The sequence below is a fragment of the Vulpes vulpes genome, chromosome 9 (assembly GCF_048418805.1).
Source record: "Vulpes vulpes isolate BD-2025 chromosome 9, VulVul3, whole genome shotgun sequence".
NCBI lineage: Eukaryota > Metazoa > Chordata > Mammalia > Carnivora > Canidae > Vulpes > Vulpes vulpes.
Genome location: NC_132788.1, coordinates 16,458,315 through 16,482,488, shown reverse-complemented (window position 1 = coordinate 16,482,488; position 24,174 = coordinate 16,458,315). Strand labels below are relative to the sequence as shown.

General features: G+C 44.6%; 1 protein-coding gene across 6 annotated transcripts; it reads right to left on the bottom strand.

Moving 5' to 3' along the window:
* Window positions 1–1,592: 1,592 nt before the first annotated feature.
* NPM2 (nucleophosmin/nucleoplasmin 2) lies at window positions 1,593–23,472 on the bottom strand. Of its 6 annotated transcripts, XM_072719444.1 has the most exons (9): window positions 23,106–23,283; window positions 22,733–22,834; window positions 22,543–22,628; window positions 22,278–22,403; window positions 4,143–4,236; window positions 2,975–3,168; window positions 2,764–2,798; window positions 1,872–1,905; window positions 1,593–1,787 (listed from the first exon to the last, which is right to left on the bottom strand). In XM_072719444.1, the coding sequence occupies exons 1-9, from the start codon at window positions 23,185–23,187 to the stop codon at window positions 1,743–1,745; spliced, it is 798 nt and encodes a 265-aa protein (XP_072575545.1). In that variant the 5' UTR covers window positions 23,188–23,283; the 3' UTR covers window positions 1,593–1,742. The 6 variants fall into 6 exon arrangements, with proteins under 6 accessions (XP_072575545.1, XP_072575548.1, XP_072575546.1 ...); XM_072719447.1 differs by lacking the exon at window positions 2,764–2,798 and having other exon boundaries at window positions 1,657–1,787; window positions 2,975–3,171; window positions 23,106–23,274; XM_072719445.1 differs by lacking the exons at window positions 1,593–1,787; window positions 1,872–1,905 and having other exon boundaries at window positions 2,698–3,171; window positions 23,138–23,472.
* Window positions 23,473–24,174: the final 702 nt, after the last annotated feature.

Genomic DNA, 24,174 nt, shown 5'->3' with positions numbered 1-24,174 from the left:
GTTACTGTAGTGAGGCACTCGGAGCAGCACCTCACTCCCAACACCTTATTACTAGAATCATGACAACTTCCTTTTTGTTCAGGCCTCCAAGCCTGCGCTTTCCTCAGGCCCTTTGCACTCTTGGCTTCTGCTCTGGCAGCTACTCACGAGGCCTGCCGCCCCCTTCTCGGCACTCTTCTCCTTTGAGGGACTTCCTCTGATCTCAACGGTACTTCTCCAGCCTGGAAGGGAGCCTGTTTCGTTTCCTCCAAAGCACTGGACAGTAACTGACATTTTATTGGTGGCTTTGGTTTCCACTAGACTGTACGTGACTTGATGTGAGGGATTTGTCTACCCTGTGTCACGAGGCCATGGTGAACGCCTGCTGCCCACCTGGAGCCAGATGTGAACTGACGTCCCCTGTCACTATCTGGGCGACCTGAGGTCAGTGGCTCATTCTCATTTGTCAGAGAGGGTGCTCAATGCCTACACCCGTCTCCCAGGGTGTAGAGAGCGAGCAACAAGAATGGTTGCCCTACCCTCCTCCGTCTCTCTGGCATGAAGAGAAGCTGAAGCTGAACAGGAGCACTTGGGCCTGGCTGCTGACCTGCCTGTGCAGGCTTCAAAGAGCTCCAACCCTCTGGGGACCCTGCCTAGGGATCCTGGAGAGAGGCAGGGCCATCTCCCCATTGGCCCACTTTAGGTTTGGCCAGTGGGAGTGTGGGGGAGGGCCAGGGAGAAGCCCAGCAGGGACCCTGCAAGTATAACCCCAAGTGGGGGCTCTGTGTGTCCTGATGGGTGAATCAGGCTCCAGGCCTGGGAGAGGGCAGGAGGCCAGAGCCACGCAATGGGTCATTCACCCCCTTGCCTATCCCCCACTGCTTTCCCTGAACACTTTGGTGAACCCTGTTCCCGTGGCTCCCAGAGCTGCCCTGGGAGAGGCCTAGCATGGGAGTCCACCTCCTGTAAGAGGCCCTCTACAGCCTCTGAAAAGCCCACCTCACCTGCCCTGTCTGGGAGGGTTTCCTTGAAAGAACAGGCCTCTGGGCTCCTGCCTGACACAGATCTTCACACAAATGAGCAGGAGCTCAGCCTGAACAGGATGCAAGCCTGGAGAGCAGAACTAGCATCGTGCTTCTGAGGTTCCAGGAGACGTTCTATGGACTTGATAGTGGACAGATGTGGTTTGCACCAGGAGAGAAGATCCTGAGGCCAGTCTGACAGGGGCAGGCAGCTCTGGTCCTTTGGTTTGGTCCCTGGAACACCAGCCAGCCAGAAGGGAGTGTGGACACCGGAAGACCCACACCAGCTGGGGCTCCCTTCCTCAGACCAGGGGCAGAAATTTGAAGCTGGGCAAGGGGTTGAGATACTTGTTTTCCCCCCCAAAGCTGGGGGTGGGGGAGGGTGGGAGTGGGCGGGACTTTGAGGATGAAGGAGGGAGATAAAGGAGTAGAGCAGAAGGCAGCTGGCTGGGCCCCCAGGTCGGGGTGTGCTGGCCCGTGGCCGCCCTCTACCGGGAACGCGGGCGCGCTGCAGCCAGACTGCTCGAGGGCCGGCCCCTGGGAACAGATGGCAGAAACAAGGTCCTGGCAAAGCAAACTTTATTAATGGCCCTGAGGTTGGAGCTCCAGGTCCCGCTGAACACTTGAGAGTTGGGGCGAGGGCCTCTCGTGTTGGCCTCAGCAGCTCCATCCCATTCAGACTCAGGTGGAGAGAGGCTGGGTGGGGAGACCTGGGGTCGCCGCAGCCAGGCCACTCCTGGCTCATTTCTTGGATCCTGGCTTTTTAGGTTTGAGTGTGGGTTTGGCCTATGGATAGAAAGGAGGGTGCCAGTGTCCCACTCTCCTTTCCCCCTGGACCCCAGGACCAGCCCCCCTTCTTCTGATACTCACCTTTTTCACAGGACTCTGGTCTTTAAGCCTGGGTCTGGAAGGGGGCGGGGCGGGGCAGGGACAGGGGATGAGGGTGGGAAAGAGAGAGAGCTCAGCCGGACCCCAGTAGCCCAGACCCTCCTAATGCTCATGCTGAGAGCAGGGGGTTGTGGCCTGGGGAGCTGGAAGCTGCAGAATTCACCTCCCCACCTGTCACCTGCCCGGGACCGCTCTCTGTTTTATTTATTTATTTATTTTTTTCGCTGTTTTAAACAAGATGTCCTTTTCTTCTCAGGCTTCCATCTGCTTTCTTTTACTGATCACAAATAGGCCTTTTTCATGGCAAAAGTAATGTTTAACTACATTGCACAAAATACAGCAAATGGGGATTAAATTACTTATTTTCTCTACTTCCTACCAGTTCTAACATTTTGGTGTGTTTCCTTTGAGGGCTTTTTGCTTTGTTTTCTTCTAAAAACATGTGAAGCAACATGAAAATGACTTAATATCCTGTTTTTTAAAAAATTCTATAAGCACTTTCCAGGATGCCATGTTCTCATAGGCATTATGTCCCATTCCATTGGGAACATGTGACATGGCTCCATCAACTGCTATATTGGTAGATATTGAGAATGCTTCCATTTTTCACCATTACTTGAATAATGCAGTGATAAGTTTCTTAGTGCATATCATTTTACCCCTATTTTGGACGGCATCCTTCGGAAGGAAGTGCCATAAGTGGAATTAGGGCAGAAGGTAAGAATATTTTAATGCTTTTCAAAAAAGGTCATGCCAGCCAGCAGTGGCAGCACACCTGGGCACTCATACCCGTGTGCACACACGCCAGGCTCTTTGTAGCCCCATACACCCCCGCTACAAGGTGTCGGCCAAGTTAGTAGATGGAAAGAGTTACCTCACTGCCTCCTCTTCTTTTTCCATCCTTTTTTTCTGGGAACCAAACACAAGCGTTATTGGGAGGGTTAGAGGGTCAGGGGGTTAGGGTGGGCCCAGGGCTGAGCAGATGCCCCTGGCGGGTCCCGTCCAGGCTTCACACACTCAGGCACACTCCACTCGGCAGGGCTGGCCCAGGTTTCTGAGGAGCCTCTGGGGGTCCCTTCCCTCACCTTGGCAACACTTGTCTGCTTCTGGGACGCCAGCCTCTTGACTTGTTTAACAGGGGTCTCCTCTAGGGACACATCTACATCATCGTCGTCATCGTCGTCATCATCAACCTCATCACTGTGACTTTCCTCCTCCTCTTCCTCCTCCTCCTCCTCAGGGTCCTCCTCCTCTTCCTCCCAGGATACGTCTGCAGCGTCTACTAGCATGGAAAGGGGGCAGGGCCGTGGAGCTACAGCTCTCTGCCTAGCTCCTGGTCCGCCCTGGGTCTTGCTCTCAGAGCTGCCCCAGGGAAGCCAGCACCTGCCGCCTCCTATGGACCCTTTCTGACCTTTCTGCCAAAATGAAGGGTAAGGGGGTTGAGGGGCCCAGAACCCCAGAAAGCTTGGGGGTGTGCAGACGAAGGCAGGGGAAGTGGCCAGCTGCGGCTCTGGCTGGGAAGGAGTCAGGATGGTGAGGGCGGATGGGATGTGCCAGCAAAGGGAGGAACCCGAAACAGTAGCCAAGGAATTCAGATCTCATCCAAAGGGAAGTAGAGCCTGCCAGGGTTTTGGGATAGGACAGTAATCTGATGAAAGAGGCGCAATTGGACAGAGAAGGGTATGAAAGAGTCAATAGCACAGTGGTTTGTTGGGAGCCATATTACTCCTCCAGCTTCATGCTTCATGGCAGCTAACATTTTTTTAAAAAGATTTTATTTATTTATTCATGAGAGACACACAGAGAAAGGTAGAGACACAGGCAGAGGGAGAAGCAGGCTCCCTGCGGGAAGCCCAACACCTTGGGATCACAACCCAAGCCAAAGGCGGACGGTCAGCCACTGAGCCACCCAGGTAGGTGCCCCTCACAGCAGCTAACATTCTAAGTGCGGGCTAGTACTAGGCATCATGCAAACTGCTTTTTCCTGAATATCCCATTTATTCCTCACAACTGTTCTTTGAAGATGAAACCAAGTATAGCCCTGCCCCCGTGTTACAGGCAAGGGGACTACAGCCCATAGAAGCAGGAAGGTAAAGGAGGACTTCCAGTCCAGACTACTGGGAATCATACTGCCTTTAGGGATTTTTACTAATGATTCAAGAATCTCTCTAGTTCTTGGGTACCTGGTCCCTCCTTGGCCCTGTGCTAGGCATTGTACTCTGAGACCTTCCCCGGGTCCAAGCTCCCACTTACTGTAACATTCCTGGCCACTGAGGAACACAGGTCCAGAACCAGCCCGGAGCTGGAAAGTAACTGGAGGAGAAAGCTCCAATCCCATCATGACGACCTGCAGGGGGAGGGGAGAAGGGAGGGACAAGGACAGAGAAGAGAAGATGGACTCACTCAGCCCTGGCAGCTGCAGGGGGGGGGGGGGGGGGGCAGGTCTCTGGCAGAAACACTCAGAATGTATTCCCAAACCCCGAGTACACACACTTTACAGGTTCTCTGGACCACTGAGGTTATCCCTGGCCTTTCCTGTCAAGGTGGATCCTGTCGGAGAATAATGTGAATCTGATAACCCCGTTCTTGTAGAAGATCACAGACGGGCTTCCAAGCTGAGGGGCAGCTGTTAGAGAGGTCTGATTGCCACAGACTGAATTGTGTCCCCAGGTTCCTAGATGAAGCCCTCACCTCCAGACTGAGGATATCTGGAGCTGGGGCCTTTGAGAGGTAATTAGGATTTGATGAGGTCATGAGAGCTGGGCCCTCATGATGGGATTAGTGCCCTTGTAAAGACCAGAGAGTTCCCTGTGTCTCTCTGCCAAGTGAGAAGAGATAGAGCTGCCAGCCAGCTGCAAAATCTGACCATGCTGGTGCTCTGGTCTCAGACTTCCGGCCTCCAGAACTGTGACAAAATAAATGTTTTTTTTTTTTTTATTGTTTGTTGTTTAAGCCACTTAGTCTATGGTATTTTGTTACAGCAACCAACCTGAATAAGACACTAAACAAATGAGAAAAGCAGACACAAAGTGATATGAACAGTACGAGTAATGCATGGATATACATACAAATAAAGTTAGACTTCTATTAAGTGTGGACCATAATTTTCAGTGGATAGTACGATATTTCTTTTCTTTATACTTCTCCAAACTTTCCGAATGTCCTAGAGTATCAATGATGATACTCCTATTTATTGACTTCCTACTGTGTACCAGGCCCAGTGCTAAGCACCTGCCTTATTCACCTAACCCTTCATAGCAATCCTGCAACGGAGGTGCCATGACTTTACAGAGGAGGGAGCTGAAGCTTAGGGAGATTAATTTAGAATTTTGGGCTCATACAGGAAGGAGATAAGCGAGAATTGAAACTCTGCAGCCATCAACACTTAGAGATGCTGGATAGAATGCACTCCAATGTGGTTATTGCATGGCTGACTAGTAAGACAGAGGAAAGTGGTCCCATGATCCAGGAAGAAGGGCACCATGCACTAGGCCTGTTGCTGTAGCAGCTGGGGGGAAATGCCCCCGAAAACAGCTCTGGCCTGGAGTTTAGACACACGCTCAGAGACAGGGGGCAGGGCCCGGGCTCAAGAGAGGAGTGCTGTCAAGGAGCTGTTGCGTGGAAGCTAGGACCCTCCAAGGGTTGCACCTCACTAAAAAGCTCCATGTTCAGGGTAAGGGTAGGGGGCCAGAGAATTCCAAAGCAACCTAGTAGGCATCCCCACCCCCCCGCCCCAATGAAGGAAGGTAACAAAGAAATGCAAGGGTAATAAAAGAAGAGAAACTAAACCTGTGAGAACTTAAAAGCCCATGGCTGTACCTCTCACACAAAGTTTGAATTCACTTGGTGAGGACTACCCAGTCAAGAAGCTGGTCTAAAATCCCAAGCTGGTGATGACATTCCTGGGGCCAATGACAGACACCGACATGAAACTATTTTCTTGGGGCACTGTCAATTATCTTCCCATGGTATTCTTTCAGGGTAAAAAAACAAGACCCTTAAGACAACTCCCCATCTAAAATAATGACAAGACACAATCCTGCTAGAGTGAGCAGAAGGGACAAAAATGACCCCAGACTAGCACAAGCAAGAACGTGAGGTAAAAGGAATAACAGCCTGAACAATTATGAAATCAGGCTGATGAAAATCAAATAAACAAAAGTAGGAATCAGAACCATAAGAATAGGTAGTTTGAGAAATAAAAAGAACCAAATGCAGCTTCTAGACTGAACAGATGGTTAGAAAGCTGAATAAACCAGCTAAAGCAAAGGCCAGGAAATTGGGATCACGCTATGAAGAAGCTGCCCAGTACGCAGCCCAGAAGACAGATGGACAAAATATGGGAGAGAAGCTGAGAGGTATGGAAGACAGAATGAGCAGATCCAACATGCATCTAGTCACAGCAAGGGATGAGAAACAATGGAGTCAATATTCAAAGTGATAACCAAGAGCTTCTGGAAACAATCAAGGACACAGATTCTCATGTCCAGGAAACCTAAGTCCTGAGCAGATGAATAAAAATAAACGTACACCTGAACATCCCATTGTGAAATGGAGGGTAGCAAAAACAAAGAGTTAATCTTTTTTTTTTTTTTTTAGATTTTTTAATTTATTCAGAGAGAGAGAGAGAGAGATACAGAGAGACAGAGAGAGAGGCAGAGACACAGGCAGAGGGAGAAGCAGGCTCATGCAGGGAGCCCGACGTGGGACTCAATGCCGGGTCTCCAGGATCACACCCCAGGCTGCAGTGGCGCCAAACCGCTGCACCACCCAGGCTGCTCACAAAGAGTTAATCTTAAAATAACTTAAAATCTGTCTTTGGGAAAGACAGATTTCCCAAAAAGGGACAATAACCAGATGACAGAGGGTTTCCACAGCAATATCAGAAGCTAGAAGAATAGAATCATCAAAGTTCTGAGGGAAACTACCTCTGTACGTGGAATTATCATAGCCAAACTACCATGAAGGAATGAGGGTAAAATAAAGATATTTCCAGGCAAAGCCCAAAAAAGTTCACTCCTCCCAGACCTACTCAATGAAGTCTCAAAAAGATGACAATTACACAGCCACTCTGGAAAACAGTATGGAGTTTCCTCAAAAAGTTAAAAATAGAACTATCCTATGACCCAGCAATTGCTCTACCAAGTATTTATCCAAAGGATACAAATATATGATTTGAAGGGGCAGCTGCACCCCAATGTTTAGAGCAACAATGTCCACAATGGCCAAATGATGGAAAAAGCCCAGATGTCCATCCACAGACAGATGAATGGATAAAGATATTTATACACACACACACACACACACACACACACACACACACACAAATATTACTCAGTCCTCAAAAACAATGGAATCTTGCTATTTGCAATGATGTGGATGGAACTAGAGTGAAATAAGACAGAGAAAGACAAATACAATATGATTTCACTCATGTGGAATTTAAGAAACAAAACAGGTGAACATAGAGAAAGGAAAGGAAAAATAAATTAAGATAAAACAGAGAGGGAGGCAAACCATAAGAGACTGTTAACTCTAGGGAACAGACTGAGAGTTGCTGGAGGGGAGGTGCGTGGGGGTGGGTGGGTAACTAGGTGATGGGCAGGGGCACAGGATGTGATGGTGAAGGAGGGCACTAGGTGAAGGAGGGCACAGGATGTGATGAGCACTGAGTGTTGTATGCAACTGATGAATCACTAAATTTTACCTCTGAAACTAATAATACACTATATGTTAACTAAACTGAATTTAAAGAAAAAAAATTTTTTTAAAAAGAGGACAATTACATGGAGAGAAAAGAAATGGATACAAGCAGCAGTGATGAGCAAGCACCTTGGTCAACAAAGCATTACTGTAAAATAAAATCATTCTAGTTAATGACAAGTGTGGAGTGGGTTTAAAACAAGCTGAAGGGATCCCTGGGTGGCGCAGCGGTTTGGCGCCTGCCTTTGGCCCAGGGCGCGATCCTGGAGACCCGGGATCGAATCCCACGTCGGGCTCCCAGTGCATGGAGCCTGCTTCTCCCTCTGCCTGTGTCTCTGCCTCTCTCTCTCTCTCTCTCTCTCTCTCTCTGTGTGACTATCATAAATAAAAAAAAAAAAACAAAAAAAAACCAAGCTGAAGCTGGGGCAGCCCTGGTGGCACAGCGGTTTAGCGCCGCCTACAGCCCGGGGTGTGGTCCTGGAGGTCTGGGATCAAGTCCCACGTCGGGTTCCCTGCATGGAGCCTGCTTCTCCCTCTGCCTGTGTCTCTGCCTCTCTCTGTGTCTCAATAAATAAATAAACTCTTAAAAAAAGAAAAGAAAAACAAGTTGAAGCTAAGATATTTCATGATAATGACATATAAGTTAAGAAGAGGGTAACCGGAAAATCTCCCTGGATTGTTTGGGGGGCAAGAATAAAATATTGATTTTAGACTGATCATGCATGATTGTTAAAAAATTAAGGAGAACCAATAAAAATCAGAAGGAGATTCAACAGCTTCCAAACTAGTAGAGTAGGGGAAAAGAAACCTTTACCTACTAAAAGAAAAAGGAGAAAAAAGAAAAACAAAACGTGAAAAAGCAAGGAATGTAGAAGCACAAAGTACAGGTTACAAACAAACCCAAGTATATTAGCATCACAGTAAACATAAGCAGACTATATTGACCAGATGGATTAAAACAAAACATAGCTACTGGGACACCTGGGTGGCTTAGCGGTTGAGAGCCTGCCTTCAGCTCAGGGCATGATCCTGGAGTCCCTGGATCAAGTCCCACATCGGGCTTCCTGCATGGAGCCTGCTTCTTTTTCTGCCTGTGTGTCTGCCTCTCTCTCTCTCTCTCTCTCTCTCTCTCTCTCTGTCTCTCATGAATAAATTAAAAAATTAAATCTTAAACAAAAAACAAAAAACAAAAAAAAAACATAGCTACTTACTGCTTATAAGATACATATCTAAAATATAAGCACACAGAAATTTTGGAGAAAAGATGTGAAAGCATATGTACCAGGTGTGGCAGAAACTTCTCATGGCTCATCCAATATCTATTCTTTCCTTTTTCCATAATAACTATGCCCTGATATTATTCAAATACTGCACCCATGAAGACTGTATCCCGGTTTCCTGTACTGGAAACACAGTTGGCTGTGGCTGTGTTATTAATTTCTGGACCAATGAGTTGTAGGCAGAATTTGGTGGGTGGTGCTTGTGTGAAGACTCTAGAAGAGGGAGACAGAGAACCTAGTAAAGTCCCTTTGGTCTCCCCCTGTTTCTTCATGCTGATTACTCTAAATGCAAAAGTGAGAGCTGGAGCTACAGCAGCCTTCTTGGACTTTAAGACAATTTTGAGCATGGAAGTTTTGAACCAAGAAGAGAAAGAGAAGACCAAGTCTTTGGTGACCATGGAGCCAGCTTACCGGCCTTATACTGCCTATCTCTGTATGTCTTTTATCCAAGACAGAAATGAATCCTGAATGTTTTTGAGTCCCTGTATTGGGTCTCTGTGATTGCAAGCATACCTATTTAAAACAAAAATGAAGCTAGTTGTACCATCTGGTGTGGGATGCTGGAAATGGAGGAGGCTGTGTATGCGTGGGGGTAGGAGGCATATGGGAACTCTCTGTATGTACTTTCATCTCAACTTTATTGTATACCTAAAACTGCTAAGAAAAAACAGAGTCCTTACAAAAATGAAGTTAGTTGTATTCGTTAGGATTAGGTTTGGTAACAAGCAGCAGAAAACTCAATACCAGGGGCTTATACAACATAGAAGCTCGTTTCCTTGTCACATAAACTAAATCTGAAGATAAGTGGTCAGCTGTGGGTATACTGCTCTTCAATCACCAGGGATCCAGGCTCTTTGTATTGTGTTACTCCACCATCTTTAATACATGGCCTTCCACCTTCTGGGCGAGGATGGCTGCAAACATTCTAGCTATCACATCCATATTCCAGCTAGCAGGAAGGAGGAAAGGATAAAAATGACCACAAGATCTCTTTAAGGCATGCCTGGGTGGCTCAGTGGTTGAGCATCTGCCTTTGACTCAGGGCATGATCCCAGGGTCCGGGATCGAGTCCCACATCAGGTTCCTGCAGACAGCCTGCTTCTCCCTCTGCCTGTATGTCTGCCTCTCTCTCTGTCTCTCATGAATAAATAAATGAAATCTTAAAAAAAAAAAAAAAAACTCTCTTTAAGGATACTTTACCACTTCTGCTTACATTCCATTGGCCAGACCTTCATGGCCATGCTTTATTCTCAGTAGCCTGTGGCCCACTAAGAGTCATGAATTCCATTACTAAAGAATAGAGGAAAATGAATATTAAGAGAAAACTGGAAAACTAATAGCAGATGAGGTAAGCTCTAATCCACTAAGCATTTTAGGAACAAAGAACCAATGTTAGTTCATGAAAAAGATAATTGCGTAAATCATACGTACCAAGGACATAGTCTAACGTAAGAATATAGCTGCAGTATCAAGACTACAGTATTGGAAGGAGAGACACAAAGATCAATAAAACAGAATACCTAGAAATAGATCCACACAAACATGAGCAACCGATTTTTGATGCAGGTGCACAATTAGTTAAAGGGAGGGAGGACAGCTTGTTCAACAAATGGTGCCAGAGCAACTGGATGTCCAGAGGCAAAGAAGTGAAATCTGACCTAAACCTCACAACTTACACAACAATTAGCTCTAAACAGATCATGGATTTATTTTTTTTAAGACTTCTAAAAATTTATTCATCCATGAGGGACACAGAGAGAGAGAGGCAGAGACACATGCAGAGGAAGAAGCAGGCTCCATGCAGGGAGCTCAATGTGGGACTTGATCCCGGGGCCCCAGGATCACGCCCTGGGCTGAAGGCAGCGCTAACCGCTGAGCAATCTGGGCTGCCCCAGATCATGGATTTAAATGTAAAACATAAAACAATAAGACTTCTGGACAAAAAAAAAAAAAAAAAAAAAAGAAAAGAAAAGAAAAGAAAAAAAAAAAAAAAGAAAATCTTTGTGGTCCTGGAATGGTCAAAGAGTTCTTAGGCTTAAAACCAAAAATCATAAAAGGAAAACTGATAAGATGGGCCTCATCAAAATTAAAATTTTTCTCCCATAAAGGTTCATTGGAAAAGGATAAGAAGACAAGTAACTGGAGAGAAAATATTTACAAACCAAAGGTTTGACAAATGACTAGTGTTTAGAATCTATAAAGAATTAGCAAAACCCAACAGGCACAAAACAACCCAAGTAAAAAACAGGCAAAAGACATAAACAGACATTTTACTGAATACACAGATGGCAAATAGACACATGACAAGATGATCTGCATCATTGGCCACTAGGGAAATGAAACTTAAAGGCACTATGAGATGTCACTGCGCACATTTTAGAATGGCTAAAAACAAAATAGTGACAGCATTAAAGGTTGGTGAGGATGCAGAAAAAGGCAATCACTCATGCATTACTGGTAGAAATGTAAAATGGTACAGCCACTTTAGAAAACAGTTGGGCATTTTAAAAAGAAAGCATGAAACCACCATATGACCCAGCAATTGTACTCCTGGGAATTTATCCCAGAGAAAGGAAAACTTATGCTTATATAAAATTTTCTACACAAATGTTTATAGCAGCTTTTTTCATAACAGCCCCAGAGTAGAATCAGCTCAGTTTTCCCAGGGATGAATGGTTGAACTGTGGTACAGTGATACCATGGAATAAGACTTAGCAATAAAAAGAATACACAGGATGCCTGGGTGGCTCAGTTGGTTAAGGCTCTGCCTTTGGCTTGGGTGATGATCCCAGGGTTCAGGGATCAAGTCCCGCATCTGGCTCCCTGCTCAGCTGGGAGTTTGCTTCTCCCTCTACCCCTCTCCCCTGCTCATGCTGTCTCTCAAAAATAAATAAATAAATAAATAAATAAATAAATAAATAAATAAATAAATAAATAAAATCCTAAAAAAAAAAAACAAAGAATATACACAACAATTTGGATGAAACTCCAGATTACACTGGAAAAAAAAAACACAAGCCTGTTCCAAAAAAGTTCCATATGTATGATACTATTTCTAGAACAAAATTTCAGAAATGGAGAATAGATGGTAGTTGCCAGGGGTTAGGGATAGAACAGGACCCAGAAGGGGGGTGGGTGTGGTTATAAAAGGGTGATATGAGGGATCTCTGTTGTTTCCCACAGTGGTGCTAAATATATGAATTTAGGTGATGAAATTGTATTGAACAAGATGGCCTGATTGTATCAATGTCAATATCCTCGTTTTGATGCTATATTACATTGAATGTCATATACTGCAACAATGTTACAGTTTTACAAAATGTTACTTGGGGATAACTGGGCAAATATACCGGGATCTATTTTTTTTTTTTTAAAGATTGTATTTATTTATTCATGAGAGGCACTGAGAAAGAGGCAGAAACATAGGCAGAGGGTAGAAGCAGGCTCCATGCAAGGAGCCCAATATGGGACTCAATCCTGGGACTCCGGGACCACGCCCTGAGCCAAAGGCAGGCACTCAACCACTGAGCCATCCAGGCATCCCTCTATTATTTCTTACAGCTATATGTAAATCTACAGTTATTGAAAAAAAATTTTCAATTGAAAATAAACACAAAGTAAACAATAAAATTATAAGGGGAATCCATTGAAAATCCACAATAACAATAGGGAATTTTAACACATTTATTTTGGTAGTTGATAGATTAGGGAGACAAAATACGTAGGTCTGAACACAATAAGCTGTAATTGGACTCTCCAATGGAGAGAAGTGGAGAACAGAAAAAAAAATGTTTGCAGAAATAATGGGCAAAAATTTCCAAATTTGATGAAAACAATGAACCTCAAGGCATTTTATAAATTGCTCAAAACCAGTGTTAAGGATAAAATCTTAATGCAGCCAGAGGGGAAATAAAGGACATTTCATACAGAGAAATGAAGACAAGGATACTAGTAGACTTATCCAAATTATGCAAGCTAGAAGGTAATGGAGCAATGTTCTTAAGTGTTGAAGAGAAAAAAGTCAACCTAGAGTTCTACACAAAGGAATGAAGAGTAGCAGAAATGGTAAATATAACAACATTTTATTCTAATTTCTATTCTCTTTAAAATATAGACTATTAGGGTGGCTCAGTCAGAAGAGTCTGTGACTCTTGATCTCAGAGTCGTGATTTCAAGCCTCATGTTGGGTGTAAAGGTTATTAAAATAAATAAAACTTAAGGGGCATCTGGGTGGCTCAGTCAAACATTTTACTCTTGATCTTAGCTCAGGTCTTGACCTCAGGATCGTGAGTAAAATATTAACACAGGATTGAATATTTTCCAGACCACAATGAGACAAACTAGAAATCAATAAAAGAATCTTTAAAAATTCCTATTTGGCAATTTAAAAGCATACATATTTCTAAACACCCCAGCGGCTAAAGAAGAAAACTATGAAATAATTTAAATGGAATGAAAATGAAAACTGTACTTATCAACATTTGTGGGATGAAGTCAGAAAGGTGCTTAGAAGGAAATCAGAGCATGAAATGGTTGTACCAGAAAAAGAATAAAGGCCTAAAAAAAAAAAATCAATAATGTAAGATTCTGCCTTGAAAAACTAGAAAAAGAGGAAATTAAAACCCAAATAGGGGGTACTGGGTGGCTCAGTGGTTGAGCGCTTGCTCGGGGTCATGATCCAGGGGTCCTGGGATCGAGTCCCACACTGGGCTCCCTGGAGACTGCTTCTCCCTCTGCTTATGTCTTTGCCTCTCTCTGTCTCTCATAAATAAATAAATAAACTCTTAAAAAAAACAAACAAACCCAGAGGGGGTTGGCTTAGCAGTTTAGCGCCTGCCTTTGGCCCAGGGCGTGATCCTGGAGTCCCGGGATCAAATCCTGCGACGGGCTCCTTGCATGGAGCCTGCTTCTCCCTTTGCCTGTGTCTTTGCCTCTCTCTCTGTGTCCCAGATATAAGAAAGGAAATAAAGAACAGAGATCAATAAAATACAAAAGTGAGTAAACAATAAAAGTGAGATTGAAAGCAGGTTCCTGAAAAGATGGATAAAAATATTAAACCTGTAAGCAGATTGTACAGTGAAAAGGGAGAGAAGACACAAATTACTAATATTGAAAACAAAAGAATAGAGTCTACTACAAACTTTACAGAAGAGGAAGGGAATATTATGGACAGCTCTATGCCAACGAATTTGACAACGTGGACAAAATGGAAGAATTGATCGAAAGACATAAAGCTCTCTTAAGGAAAAAAAAAAAACCCAAATTGTCTAGCTCTAGTAAAGAAATTTAACTTGTAGTTAATCAGGTTGCTTCACACGAGTTCTACCAAAACATTTAAGAAAAAAATAATACCAAAGTTACATAAATGGTTTAAGAAAACAGAAGAGGGGGACGCCTGGGTGGCTTAGCAGTTGAGCGTCTCTGCCTTCGACTCAGGGCATGATCCCGGGATCCAGGATCGAGTCCCGTATCAGGCTCCTTGTGGGGAGCCTGCTTCTCCTTCCGCTTATGTCTCTGCCCCTGTGTGTCTCTCAAGAATAAATAAATAAAATCTTAAAAAAAAAAAAAAAACAGAAGAGGATATCCTCCTTCTCGTTTTATGGTGCCGGTATTCCCTAATACTAAAATCAGACAGAAACAAAAAATGACGAGAAAATTGCAGTCCAATGTTGCTCATAAATATAGACACAAATATTTTTTTCAAAGATTTTAAGCAATCTCTAAACCCAAAACGGGGCTTGAACTAACAACTCTGAGATCAAGAGTCACATGCTCTACTGACTGAGCCTGCCAGGCACCCCAACACAAATACCTGTAACAAAATATTAGCAAATGGAACTCAGCAATACATAAAACTATACCTACCTTCTTGGGATAAATCCCATTCGGTCATGATGTATTATCTTTTTACTTATCGATAGATTGTGAGTGCAAGCCCCATGTTAGGCATAGAGCATACTTAAAATTAAAAAAAAAAACTAAAGTGAAAAGAAATAAAAATTGAAAAATCAATACATGTAATTTGCCACATAACAGGGTAAAGGAAAAAAATAACCTCAATAGATGTAGAAAAGAATTCTTGGACAAAACTTGACATCCATTCATGATAAAATAGCTCAGGGAATTAGAAGTAGAAGGCAACATCCTCATCCTCATATAGGACATCTATAAAAATCCTTCATCTGTCTTAATGGTAATAGGCTGGAAGAAGGCAAGGATAGACCTGCTGTTACCACTTTTATTCGACATTATACTCGAAGTCCTCATCAGTGAAGGAAGGCAAGAAAAAGAAATGCAGGAAGTTAAACTGACTTTATTTACAGATGACATGAATAAATCCATAACAAATTCTAAAGAATCAACAAAAAGCTGCTAGGACTTATATGCAAATTTAGCAAGGTCAGATAAGACAAAAAACAATTACATAACTATACTATTACTGAACAATGATAAAATGAAATTTTAAAATGTCATTTGGGTACTTCCTTTTTTTTAAAAAGGGTTTTATTTATTCATTTTTAAACGTTTAAAAAATTTGAGAGAGAACAAGCAACGATGTGAGCACAATTGGAGGGGAAGGTGTAGGGGCAGAGGGAGAGGGAGAAACTGACTCACTGCTGAACAGGGAGCCCAACCCAGGGCTTGATCCCAGGATCCTGAGACCAAGACCTGAGCCAAAGTCAGATGCTTAACTGAGCCAAACAGTCAGCCGACCATTTGTATACTTTATACTATATACAAAAAACAATTCAAAATGGCCCAGAGACTTAATGATAAGAATTAAAACTATAAAACTCCCAGAAGAAAATATTGAATCAAATTTTCATGACCCTTGATTAGGTGACAGTTTCTTAGATTCAACACCAGAAGTACAAGCAACAAAACATGTAGATTGAACTATATCAAAATTAAAAACTTCTGTGCTTCAAGTGACATCATCAAGAAAGTGAGAAGACAACTCAGAAAATGGGAGAAAATATTTGTAAATCGTCTGATAAGGGGCTTGTACGCAGAGTATATTAAAAAACTATGATTTAAAGACCAATATTAAAATATCAAACTCAAACACAATTAAAAAAAATGAATAAACCCCTAAGGAGACAATACTTTGAAAAAGATACACAAATGACGAATCAAAAGAGTCATTAGGCAAAGCAAATCAAAACCACATTGGGGGCACCTGGGTGGTGTAGTCGGTTAAGTGTTTGACTCTCGATTTCAGCTCAGGTCATGATCTGGGGTCCTGGGATCCAGCCCTGCATCAGGCTCCTAGCTCAGGGTGGAGTCTGCTTGTCCTTCTCCCTCTGCTCCTCCCCCTGCTCTCTCTCTCTCTCTCTCTCTTAAATAAATAAATAAATAAATAAATAAATAAATAAATAAATAAATAAATAATCTTTTAAAAAAATTAACCACGTTGAACTGCCAGTTCACACCCAATAAAACAACAAGTCAAAATTACAGACAATAACAAGTATTGAAAGGATGTGGGAAAATTGTAATCCTCACACACTGTTAGTATTGTAAAATGGTGAGGCTGCTTTGGAAAACAATCTGGCAGTTGCCCAAAATGTTATATATGGAAAGCTACCATGTGACCTAATAATTGTACTCCCAGGTACATGATCAAGAGCAATGAAAACATGTTATACAGAAATTTGTGCATGAATGTTCACAACAGTATTCATAACAGCCAAAGGTAGAAATAAAACAAATGTCCATCAACTGCTGAGTGAATAAATGAAATGTGGTTCATACAATGGATATCATTTGGCAATAAGAAGAAAGTACTGTTGTGTGCTATAGCATAGATGAATCTTAAAAACATTATGCTATGTGAAAGAAGCAGTCACAAAAGACCATATATTTTATGATTCCATTTATATGAACTGCTCAGAACAGGCCAATCTAGAAGGACAGAAAACAGATTAATGGTGGCCTAGTGCTGCAGGGGTAGGAGGTAGGGAGTGACTGCTAGTAGGTATGGGGTTACTTTTTGGGGTGACAAAAACGTTCTAAACTTAGATTGTGATGGTTACGCCACCCTTAATTTACTAAAAACCATCTGACTGTCGACCTTCACAGGTGCAGCTTATGGCACATGAATTATCTTTCAATAAGTACATTAATGCTGTTTTCAATAGCATCCAAATGTTGGGGTAGATTTTACAAAGTATGTACATGACCAGTTCCCTGAAATCTACAAAATAATAGGAAAGTTAAGTTAAAGACATACGTTAGAATGAAAAGTGAAAGACATAAACAAATAGAGAAACATATGTTCAGTTATTAGTGACTCAAAATTGCTAAGATGCCAATTCCTCTCAAAGGAGTCCATAGACTCAATACAACCTCATTCAAAATCTCAACAGACTGATTTGTAAAGAAAACCTACTTTGAAATTTCTATGGAAATGCTCAGGACCTAGCATTGCCATAGCATTGCCAACACAAATTTGGAAAAGAACTACAAAGTTGGAAGACTCACACTAATTTTAAGACTTACTATAAAACTACAATAATTAAGTCACTCTGTTATGAGAGTAAAGGTAAAAAGTAAACCAGTGGAATAGAATATAGAAATATATGCATACATAGGCGGGCAACTGATTTGTACCAAAATCCCAACAAAATTGTATAGTGAAAGGACAGTCTTAAAAAAAAATGTGGTACTAAGCACTGGATATCAACTTGCTAAACTTGTTTCTCTATCCGTACTTTATATCAGGCAAAAAATATTATCTTGAAATGGATCATTGGGGGCACCTGGGTGGCTCAGTGGTTGAGCTTGGCTCAGGTCGTGATCCTGGAGTCCTGGGATCAAGTCCCACATTGGGCTTCCAGAGGGGAGCCTGCTTCTCCCTCTGCCTAGGTCTCTGCCTCTCTCTGTCTCTCATGAATAAATAAGTAAAATCAAGAAAGAAAGAAAAGAAAGAAAGAAATGGATCATTGACTCTAAGAGTTAAACAATAGTACTCCTAGAAGAAAATTTAGAAAAAAACATTTTTGACCTTAGTTTAGGCAATGATTTCTCAGGACACACACACACACACACACACACACACACACACACACACACACGAACCATATGAGAAAAAAATTTCAGGGGCTGGGTGACTTAGCCAGTTAAGCCTTTGCTTTTGGCTCAGGTCATGATCTCAGGGTCCTGGGATCCAGCCCCACAGCAGGCTCCCTGCTCAGTACAGCGTCTGCTTCTCCCTCTCCCCACTCATGCACTTGCACATGTGCACACTCGCTCTCTCTCTTAAAATCTTTTTTTTTTTTGAAAAGATTTTATTTATTTATTCACGAGAGACACAGAGAGAGAGGCAGAAACATAGGTAGAGGGAGAAGCAGGTGCCCTGAGGGGAGCCCGATGTGGGACTTAATCCCAGGACCCCAGGATCACGACGTGAGTCAAAGGCAGACGCTCAACCACTGAGCCCCCCCGAGATGTCCCTGAATAAAATCTTTAAAAAAAAAAAAAGAGGAAAAAAATGTTAAATTAGACTTCATAAAAATTAAAAACTTGTGGCCCTCAAAAAATGATTATGAAATGCAAAAGCAAGCCATGTACTAGGAGAAAATATATGAAATAAATACATTTTTAAAGATTTTATTTGAGAGAGAAGAGAGCACAAGTGGGGAAAGGGATAGAGGGAGAAGACGACTCCCTGGGGCTCAATCCCAGGACTCTGAGATCCTGACCTGAGCTGAAGGCAGATCCTTAACTGACTAAGCCACTCAGCCGCCCCTGAAATAGTTTTGATAAAAGACTTGTATCCAAAGTATATAAAGAACTTCCACAGCTTAATAAGAATAACTCAATTTTAAAATGGGAAAAATATCTAAACAGGCTTTTTGCAAAAGAGGGTTTTTTTAGTCAAAAAAACCCCCTAAGAAGTAATGTAAATAATAACCACAATGAGATGCCAATACACACACACACACACACACACACACACACACAGGAATGGCTAAAATTAAGACTGACAATGCAAAGTGTTGGTAAGGATGTGAAACAACCGGAATTTTCATTCGTTGCTGGTAGGAATGCAAAATGGTATAGTAATTTGGAAAATAGCTTGGCAGTTTTGTATAAAGTCGAACATATGCAAGAGGATGGGAAGGCGGAATAAAGTTTAATATAGGCTGACTGTATGATCCTGTAATTCTACTGCTAGGTATTTACTCAATTCAGAGGAATGAAATTAACTCAATTTCAGAGGAATGAAAACATACATATGTGCTTACAAATACACTCAAATGCTCACAGCAGTCTTTATTCATGGTAGTATAAAACTAGAAACTACCCAAATATCCATTAACAAGTGAATGAATAAATCTCGACGTATATATGTATTTGTAGAACAGATTATCACTCAGATATAAAAAAGGAGCATGTGATTCTTTCACCAACAGCATGAAGTTCAAAAGCGTTACGCTAAGTGAAAAAAGCTGGGTATGAGAGACCACGCATTGTGTGATTCCGTTGAAATGAAATTCTAGAAACTATAGAGACAGAAAGTAGTAGATCAATGGTTGCCAGAGACCGTGGAAGGGGGAAAGGGCTGACTGCAAAGAGGCATGAGGAAATTTTTTTTGGGGGGGAGTGATGGAAATTTTCTCTACCTTGATTGTCGTGGTAGCTACACAATTACATACATCTGTCAAATGCATCAGGGGGTATACTTAGCATTGGTGAATCTTATTATATATAAATTATATCTCAAAAGAGCAGATACAAGAACTGACTCAAAGAAAGGGAAACATTGAGACCTAAAACTATGAAATGACGATAGTTTAAAATCAAACCAAAGAATAAAAAATAAAATCAAACCAGTCCCATATGGTTTGTTCACTTCCGTATTCACTAATTGTATGTTGAGTTTCTCCAATATACCAGACACTATTACATAGGTAGTGTGGCAAAAGCAATAAATAAATAGGCGGTCTTTGCTTTCTTAGAGTTTATATCCTGGCTGGGGAGAAAGACAAGGCACATATGAAGACTGAGCCAGTGACGGGTCCCATGGGTAGGAAAAGTGATTATGGAAGGATAGGAAGAGGGGGTGCTGTCTGTAGTCAGGCAAGACTTCTTCAGTGAGAGGACATATGAATAAAGTTGAACTGAAGTGGGAGGCAAGTGTGTCCTTAGCACGGGAACAGTAAATGCAAGACTCCTACCTAGGAGGGGGTATGTTTGGAATTTCCAAGGCACAGGCAAGGAAGCCAGCGTGGTTTGAACAGGGTTAGGGAGCAGAGAGTAGCAGAGGTTGAAATTGAGAGAGGTTTTTGCGGGCTAGAACATAAATGATCTTGGATTTCATCCTAAGTGAAATGGGAAACCACTGACCTAACTGTTCTAGCAGAGAAGCAACATGGTCTGACTTTTAAAAGGATCCTTCTAGGGGTACCTGGCTGGCTCAGTCCGAAGAATATGTAACTCTTGATCTTGAGGTCTTAGTTCGAGCCCCACATTGGGTGTAGAGATCACTTAAATGCTAAAAAACAAACAAACAAACAAACAAAAGAACCCCACAATACAGGGATCCTTCTGGCAGCTGTGCATAGAATAGACCAGGGGTTGGGGAAATTTTTTTCTGTATTTGATACATATTTAAGGCTTATGAACCATACGGTCTCTGTGGAGATGACTCAGTTCTGCTGTTACCAAGGGAAAATAGGCAGGCATACGAGTGTGGCTGTGTTTCAATAATACTTTATTTACAAAAATAGGCATTGGGCTGGGTTTAATCCTGCAGTTTGTCGAACCCTGGAATAGACAGACTATAAGGAACCAAGGGTTGAGGTAGGTAGACCAGATAGGAGGCCCTGCAATAAAATTGAGCAAGAGGTAATGGTCATCCAGACCAGGGTATAGAAGGGAGGTGGTCAGACTGGTGTATACTGTCAAGGTAGAGCCAACAGGATTTGCTGGTGATATGCAGTGTTTGAGAAGGAAGTTTTTGTCCTGATTAACTGGAAGAGCAATTATATCCTGGGAGAGGATCAGGTTTGGGGGTGGGAGAAGAGATTATAGATAACAATCAAGAGTTTGGATTTGGATTTGTTAAGTATGGGTTATCTCCTAGATACCTATTAAATATATTGAGTTGGACAGAGGATTTGGAGCATGAAAGAGTGGCAGAAATAAATACCAGAGTGTTCATTTGCATAAATGGTCTTTAAAACCCTGGCAAGGAATGGTCTAGGGAAATCTCATAGATAGAAGGGAAAAAAGGGTTTGAGGGCAGTTTTACAGATAAACCTCCCGGATTAGGGACAGAGGACATTGGTCTCACATTCACTGTTCCACCACATAGAAGGAGAGAACACTACATCCCCTAGTTCAAGAGGCTAGTATCGCTTGACACCCAAATAAGATAAGTGAGGTTGGCCTATAAACTCCTGAGTATATAAGGGATTTTTTAAATATAAGTTTTAATATATTAGCAAAGCAAATGTAGAAATTTATAGTATGATCAAGTAGTGTTTGTCAGGAATGCAAAGTTGGTTGAATAGTATTCTATTAATATAACTTACCACATGAACAGGTTAAAGAAAAAAGAGCTTATGGTCACCTGAATAGAAAAGCATTTGATAACCATTTACGATTAAAATGAAGAAATCCCAGTTTTAAAAGGCAGAGCAGGACTAGACTTACCAAACACGTCATACTTGGTGGAGAAACATTAGAAGCATTCCTTTCAAAATATACATATAGTGGCACCTGGGTGGCTCAGTTAGGCAGCAGACTTTTGGTTTCAGCTCAGGTCATGATCTCAGGGTCAGCCCTGCGCCAGCTCCAAGTCTGCTTAAGATTTTTTCTTCCTCTCCCTCTGCCCCTCCCCACCACGCTCACACACACCCTCAAATAAATAAGCTATAAAAATATACATGATACACACACACACACACACCCCAAGAATGAAACAAGGACATTTGCCGTTATAATCTTACCCGATATTATACTGGAGACCCTAGGCAGCATAGTCAGATTAAAAAAAGACACAAAAAAATGCCATTAACAATGATGATTTGCAAAGAGAACTCATGATAAATTATTAGAAAAAATAAGAGAGTTTCTGGATGGACAATCAGTATAGAAGTCATCAACAGTGTCCTCTCACCAGCATCAAAAACTTTTTAAAAAAAGGTGATTCTGCAGAGCGGTGGACTTGCCCAAGGTCACGCAGCTAGGAAAGGGTGGGCTGGGATGGAAGTGGGGCTCTCTGCCTCCTAAACCCAGGGCTCTCGGTTATGGGCTACGGGGCCTCTCTGGCAGCGCTGCCCCCCTGCAGGAGGCCTGTACCCCCTCTTTGGGCCTGTCCATCCGCACCCTGGGGGTGAGGCCCGAGCAGGTGCCCAGGGCGGGCAGTCTCGGAAGCCGGCGGGGAGAGGCTCACCATGGGTAGCACGGAGGCCTGGAGCGAGGCGATGGTGATGGGCTTGGCCTGTTTGTCGTCCGGGCTGGCCGGGGGCAGGATTTCCACCAGGTTCACCTCTTCTGTGGCTTTCTCCCCCAAGCAAATCTGAGGGCGGTTGAAGACAGGCCCCCTCACCACCGGGGGGTCTGGTCCCGGGGAGTCCCCCCTCCCCCCGCCCCCGCAGCTGTGCAGGCCCCTCGGGCTGCAGGCGCCGCCCTTCCCGGGGGCGGGGGGCGGCACCCACCGTACAGAGCAGCAGCTTCCAGTCCTGCTTGCCCTCCTTCTGGGGTTGGACCGTCCAGGTCCGCTTCTCCTGGGTTAGCTCACAGCCTGAGAAGGGAGAGGAGCGAGGGGGCCGGCTCAGGGGGAGGGGGCTCCCCGGCTCTCCGCCCCGCTCCCCCTCCCGGCTCGGGGGCAGCCGGGCCCTCGCTCACCCCAGAGCACGGCTGCGGGCGCCTTCCCGGCAGCGCTGCTGCTGCTGCTGAGGTTCATGCCGCGGGGCGCGGGGGGCGCGGGGGGCGCGGGGGGCGCGGCGGCTGTGCGGGAGGGGCGTCCGCGGTGAGCCGAGCCGGGCCCCCAGCCCCGCTCGCCCCGCTCGCCCCGCATCCCCCCGGATCCCGAGCCCCTGGCCGGCGGGAGGCGGGACGCGGGGCGCTGGGCGCCGAGGTCGCGGGGCTGGAAAGGGCCGGGTCCCGCCGGCTGTCAGGAGGCCCGCGGGGCGCGGCAGGGGCGCCTCCCCAGCCTTAAAGGAGGGGCCCCCCTGCCGCAGTCGGCTCCGCCATCCCGCCCCCCGCTGCCCGCGCGCACCTGGCGGCCTGCTGAGGCTCCGCCCCTCCCACCTGCGCGGGGCTCCGCTCGCCGGGCTGGGACCGCCCAGGGCGCTTTGCATTTCTAACGCGCTCGCAGGTGGAGGTGCTGCTGCTGCTCCGGGCCCCGGCCGCGGGCGCCTCGTTGGCGGCCCCTGGGGACCCGCCGGGGCCTGCTGGGTGAGGCTGCCCGGCGCGGACGGCCCGGCCACGCGGGGGGAAGCGGCCGCGAGGCTCCCTGCGCCTCCCCCTCCCCCTCCCCCTCCCCCTCCCCCCAGGTGTGGGCCTTTTCCAAGGCCAGGAGGCCCGGACCCCAGGGTCACGGTCCCCAGAGAGGAAGAGCCCTGTTCCCCGAGGAGGATTTCTCCCGGGGCCAGCAGGAGGGCGAATGCGTTTGGTCACCAGAGGCCGCCGTGGCACAGCGGGGCAGGCAATGTTTGCGTGGGGTGGGCGTGGTGAGGGGGAGGAGGTTTGTCATCTGCCCACAACCCCCCTGTCTCCCTCCTGTGACATCCCTGGGAGTCAGAAGAAAACAGGGATCTCTCTGATTAAGCTCTAATCCCTCCCTCCCCCCCCTTTCCCTCCTTCTTTCCCTTAAATGAAGCATAGTTGATCTCATTGCACTTGCATCCTTCACTCCCATCCAGGAAACTTCTCACCTACCTACAGCGTTCAATGCTTTCCAATAAGGAAATGAGAGTCTTGGGCAGCCGGGGTGGCTCAGCGGTTTAGCACCGGCTTTGGCCCAGATTGTGGTCCTGAAGACCCGGGATCGAGTCCCACGTCGGGCTCCCTGCATAGAGCCTGTTTCTCTCTCTGCCTCTCTCTCTCTCTCTCTCTCTCTCATAAATAAATAAATCTTTAAAAGAAAAAAAAAGGAAATGATAGTCTTTGCCAAAAATGGTGCTATAGGAACTAGATATATGTCTTTGGAACCTTGACTGGAGCTTCTGCTGTGCAGGAATCAGCTCCCCCTCCCCCTTTTTAACACATCAACTTTATTGAGAAATAATTTATATACAAAATGCATTCGTTTAAAGTGTATAATTTGGGGCACCTGGGGGGGGGAT